This window comes from Papaver somniferum, unplaced genomic scaffold (genome assembly GCF_003573695.1).
Source record: "Papaver somniferum cultivar HN1 unplaced genomic scaffold, ASM357369v1 unplaced-scaffold_21, whole genome shotgun sequence".
Lineage (NCBI taxonomy): Eukaryota > Viridiplantae > Streptophyta > Magnoliopsida > Ranunculales > Papaveraceae > Papaver > Papaver somniferum.
Genome location: NW_020631041.1, coordinates 13058378 through 13063636, shown reverse-complemented (window position 1 = coordinate 13063636; position 5259 = coordinate 13058378). Strand labels below are relative to the sequence as shown.

Sequence of the window (5259 nt, the reverse complement as noted above, 5' to 3'; positions counted from 1 at the left end):
CATATAATGAAGGAAAGATCACCTAATCTCTCTTGGGGTTAGTTGGTATAGTGGTTTCCATGGAGAGGTTACACTTACTTTGCTAGTACACGCTTTCATATGTCCTATGTTTAGCAAGGAGGGTTTGTTTTAGTGTGTTGTAGCTAAAAGACCAATTTTTTGGTTATAATTTTTGACAAACGAATGAGTTGCAAAAACAAAAACGGCCTTGTTGAGTGCAGCCCTCATGCAGCCCTGTCGCCTCAATATGTGGCACAATAATAATCTGATATTTTAAATTCTTGGAGTGATGATCTTTTTGAGATGGACGTCATGATTTGAAGTCAAACATTCATCACTCACAATATTTACATAAAAACTTCTCTTATAAGTAAGTATGCTGCTAAAACAACTGAATGGATTTTTTTTTGAGTCAGACTCATTACGTATAATCTGACTCAAAAGTTATTAAATATCCTGGTTAGATACAAGTCCTAAAATCATTCAAATCCTTCTGAATCAGGTGTTTGAGCCAAGTTAGACATTAAGTGAGAAAAAAAAAGAAGAAAAAAGACAAATCATATGACTTCTGACTCGGTGTGACTCAGATGGCCCCAGTCAAACCTAAGCAGATAAGGTGTTAGACTCGAGTTGAGTACAAAGTCTCCTAATCATAACCGTCCATCTAACTAAGTGTCAAAATCAGAAGATCATAATGATCTCAATCACCAGGTTTCTTTAATCTCCTAAACTATAGTATAGTATAGTTGTTAAACCCTACGTAGTGTTTGACAAGGTCTACAAAAACCTTCTAATTAACCGAAACCCCTCCTAATTATCCGGATAATTAAAGAAACTGCTCCCAAATACCCATTTTACCCATAAATAATCTTCCCAAATATAGCACTTTTGAGGGCAATACCGTCAATTCAAGTACTTATTTGCTGATAAAGCGTTGAACGTAACACTACGTGACAGGAGAAATTATTTGTTTTCCACAAAAACGGTTTCACTAGAATTAAAAGCAAACCAATCATCAACCAACACGTGGAAATTAAATTAAAAAAACGTTAAATCGGAATTAAAAAAACAAATAAATATCGTAATAAATTTAGCGGTTTTTTTCAACAAAAAAATAAAAAGCTGAATTTTTCTCTCTTCTTCTTCTTCTTCTTCTTCTTCTTCTTCCATTTCTCTCTTGATGCTCTGAACTCTGAAGTGAATTCACACTGTAAGTAATAACTAGTTCTCCTCCCTCTCTCTCTTTTTATCTCCTTATCTCTGGAATTTCTCATGAAGTAACTGAAAAAAATGGTAATACTGTGTTTTTTTTTGGGTAGCTTTGAGAGTATTTGCATGAATTGAAATAGAGTAAAATTTTCAGTTTTGTATGTTTTATTATGAATGATTAGCTGATATTTATTGAGTTTGATTGTTTTTAATGTCTGGGTTTTTGTTAATTTTTCATGATTTGGTTCATTTAGGTGTAATTCTGGAGGTGGGGGATTTTCTAGAAATAATCTGTTTATGATTGATTGTTATGATGATTTATTGTCTTGGGTTGTCTTAAATATGTTCATACTTAGTTTGCTTATGTTGTGTTTGAAGAATTGTTTCTAAGGGTTTCAATGATTTTGTCATTTATAATGGAGATTGTTATTGTGATAATCAAGGTTTCTTTAGGGATATTGCATTAAGATATGAACAATTGATGGTAATTTTTTTTTGTAAAATTTGAGTATCTTCTTGTTAATATGTATGAATTACCAATCTTATAACCCCCCCGAAGCTTGGACTGATAGTCTTGTGAACTGCCATCTTGGTGTGGAGCTTCGCGGGGTTGTAGTGTTTTTGTGTTGGATCGAGATACCGAATGATTATCATGAGTGAGTAAAGTTAGTTTCTGATATCCTGTGATTGTAGATTATGTCCTTGTAGGATGATGATGTGAGTGAGTTGATTGAATCGCTTGCAGGCTTAGTATGAAACACATTTCGAAGATTTATGCAATTCAATGATGTTTTTTAAGCTCTTTAGACTGACCTATGTCTAACGAGAGCCGTATTATCTGTTTGTTGCTTCAGGTAGGAGCTGAGTGCTGAGAGAAGAAGGGGTTGCTTTATACCGTCATTTGAGTATCTATGCTCAATAATTTTGATTTCTTGAGAAACCAAGCTTGTTGAAGAACGGTTACTATGGACGAATTTCTTGACCAAATTTTCTCATCCTCGTCACGGCCAGATGTTAGTACTGTAGAAAGGTCCTCTTGGGGTCGCAATGGTCTTGCTCAGAATGATGGACTACTAACTGATTGTTTAGGAATGTTTGAAGGGGGTGAGAGGAATTTACCGGTGAACATGCCTCCTTCAAGTCAATGTATGGACAAACTAGCCACTAGCTATGATTTCAGCAAGGATTTACTTACTGATGAACCTCAATTTCTAGGTGAGGTTTTCAACCGGGATATACAGTCCTTATACGGAGCAGAATTGGTAAATGCTGGTAACATGAACTCTAGCTACATGAGTATGCAGTCGAATATGTATCTGTCAACCCTTGACTCACTGAGCCGTAGCTCCCCTGAGCTGGTTCCTGTTGTAAGTGGTTCAGATCAGTCACCTTGTGCGCTTCGGGAATCTGGTTCAGTTGGAAGTAATGACTCTGAAGCATCAGGGATTCATCTATCTATTGGAGAATCTAACTCATTTACTTCAATTCCGCAGTTATGGACTACACCATCATATGGGGGTGTTCCTTCATTGCCCCCTGTTATTGAGCAAGATAAATTACAAGGGTTTGGTTTGCAAGGAGATTTTGTGGAGACTGATGCAAATGGTTTCGGGATTGGGGATGATAAAAATCTTAATGTCAGGAATTTCAACTCATTGACATCTGTAAGTTCGTAATTTTATTTGCGTTCCCTCATTGGCCTGCTAAGAAAGTTATACGTGTATCCATTCCATCTGACATTCTTAATATTTGACTAATATTATAGGCACAAGAGGAGTTAAATGGATTGCCTTTCTTCGTTCCTAATAATCAAATTCCAGTGGCAAGAACGCATTCTCAGATGCAGGTGCCTGATATGCTTTTGTTCAGTTCTTTTACCCCTCTTCTAAGGCCTACTCAACATACTTATAGAGCTATTACCTGGCCTTAGCTTACTAATTTTCATTGTTGTAATTAAATTTTGTTCTGTATTTGTTGCCACCCAGTTGCCACAATTGAGTGAAGGAAACCCTACCGCTCATTATACAGACCAGAATCCTGTGTCTCAGCTTCCACATTCTTCTGTTACTCCTGGTGGTGGGTGCAATGGAGACACAAAATCACGTACAAGGGCACGCAGGGGTCATGCAACTGATCCACACAGTATAGCTGAACGGGTTAGTAGTTTTTGTCTCATTTATACATTTTTAAACAAGCTGTATTTAGGTGGTGGTTTACTTTATACTTCCAAAACTGGAACCAGTTTGTTGCCTTCAAATATTTAAGTGCTTGAAACTTGAGATTGTTGAGCATTAACCATGTAAAAATTGCACAGCTCCGAAGAGAAAAAATTGCCGACAGGATGAAGAATTTGCAAGAACTGGTTCCAAATGCCAGTAGGGTAAAGTCTTTACTTTCCATTTTCTCTAAATCTTATTGAAGCCCTTGTATTTGTATGATGCTGTTGGTGATGCTATGCTTGTTTGTGCAGGCTGATAAATCGTCAATGCTCGATGAGATCATTGAATATGTCAAATTTCTTCAGCTTCAAGTCAAGGTATGGTAAAAGATAAATGCGTACTTCAAACCTTAACTGATAAAACTAGTGCACCAATTCTTACTGACATACTACAATTTAGGTTTTAAGCATGAGCAGGCTTGGAGCAGCAGGTGCAGTAGTTCCCCTCATTACAGATGGTCAACCTGAGGTACCATCCCCTTCTCTTTCTATATTTTTCCAAATTTCCCTGCTCGTCCTCTTAGGATGAGTGCACAGATCGTTGGTTTAAGAAAGACATCTTAATTCCACTAAACATTTATCGGTACATTGTGAAATGTACTGACACATGCCAAAAGAACGTTTTTCCTTCTGAATTTTATGAAGACAAACCATATAGACAGATCGAAATTCTGTAAAATAAAGATGTAAAGAAGATTTAAGTGACAGGATATCCACAATTTACTCCCATAACTAACTAATCAGAGAATAATGTCATTTTTAGGGCTCGGGTAATCTACTTTTAACTGGTCAAGAAGGTGATCAATCAGATTCCGAAGACAATGCTGCATTTGAAGAAGAATTAGTGAAGCTGATGGAATCCAATGTGACAGCAGCTATGCAATTTCTTCAAACCAAAGGTCTCTGTCTCATGCCCATTGCTCTTGCAGGAGCCCTCTCTTCCAAGAAAGAAGCATCAAGCCCAGACTCATCCGACAAAAAGAAGCCTTACTTCACCAATGGCCATCTTCCTCACAACAACAACCCACCTTCTGCCAATTCAAATGGTCATAATTTTTCTCCCAATGGGAACACAATGCAGAGACAAAACACTGTTAACAACTGTTTTAACAAAGATGTTAAACAAGAAAACACGGCAAATGCAAGAGTATACAGAATTGATTAGTTAGTATACAGAACTGATTTTCCCTTTGTTTTCTGACATTTTAGATTTCTATTCCTAGTTTCGAGTTGATTAATTTTTTTTAGGTTTCGTTGAAAACATGAGCAGCGATGATCTTGTTTTTTTGTTCATTCTGTATACATGCATACCATACATTGTACATGCACTTTACATGTATTTTGTGGATGTTTGTATATTTGATCGAAATTAGAAGTAAATAAATCTCTTTTGCCATAGTTATTCCAATTTTGGATAAGCTGTTGTTTCCCCTTCCCTGGTATGCTAACTAAAAGATTGTTGTGTTTATGATGTAGACAGGACCTAAGTCTAACCTCTACGAGAGATACGTAGCTCGAATAGCTGCGAAGAATGTACTACCAGTCTTATCGAAAACACCAACAATGTTCCCATGATGGGAGGGTTGGAAATCGGAACCTTCCCAAACCTCTCCCTGTTGGATCTGCTAGGGGGCAAGCCCCTGCATTACCTAATTTTATATCACCAAGCATATGCACAGACTGTGTTGGCTGTTGGTGGTATCATTGAGATGTTGCACCATTAAATCAGGAAGATGTTATGCAAATTGCCGGTTAAAAAAAGGCGACTAACAGCACACCCATGCAATAGACGCAACTTAGGCTAACCCCTATGGACTAGATTGAACTGCTAG

General features: G+C 37.1%; 1 protein-coding gene across 2 annotated transcripts; it reads left to right on the top strand.

Moving 5' to 3' along the window:
- The first annotated feature begins 1109 nt into the window (after positions 1-1109).
- On the top strand, positions 1110-4835 carry LOC113339289 (transcription factor bHLH83-like). 2 transcript variants are annotated; one of them, XM_026584588.1, is made up of 9 exons: positions 1110-1210; positions 2064-2576; positions 2703-2873; positions 2975-3055; positions 3195-3365; positions 3524-3589; positions 3680-3745; positions 3828-3896; positions 4191-4835. In XM_026584588.1, exons 2-9 carry the CDS (start codon positions 2175-2177, stop codon positions 4590-4592), a joined length of 1428 nt encoding a protein of 475 aa, XP_026440373.1. In that variant the 5' UTR covers positions 1110-1210; positions 2064-2174; the 3' UTR covers positions 4593-4835. The 2 variants fall into 2 exon arrangements, with proteins under 2 accessions (XP_026440373.1, XP_026440372.1); XM_026584587.1 differs by having other exon boundaries at positions 2064-2873.
- The last annotated feature ends 424 nt before the right edge of the window (positions 4836-5259 follow it).

What these genes read in the sequence shown, in the direction of transcription:
- LOC113339289 (XM_026584587.1), top strand. Translation starts at nt 2,175, where the DNA reads ATGGACGAATTTCTTGACCAAATTTTCTCATCCTCGTCACGGCCAGAT. An exon ending in ATTTCAACTCATTGACATCT is followed by an intron (nt 2,874 to 2,974) that starts GTAAGTTCGTAA and finishes CTAATATTATAG; the next exon opens with GCACAAGAGGAGTTAAATGG. An exon ending in TGGTTCCAAATGCCAGTAGG is followed by an intron (nt 3,590 to 3,679) that starts GTAAAGTCTTTA and finishes TTGTTTGTGCAG; the next exon opens with GCTGATAAATCGTCAATGCT.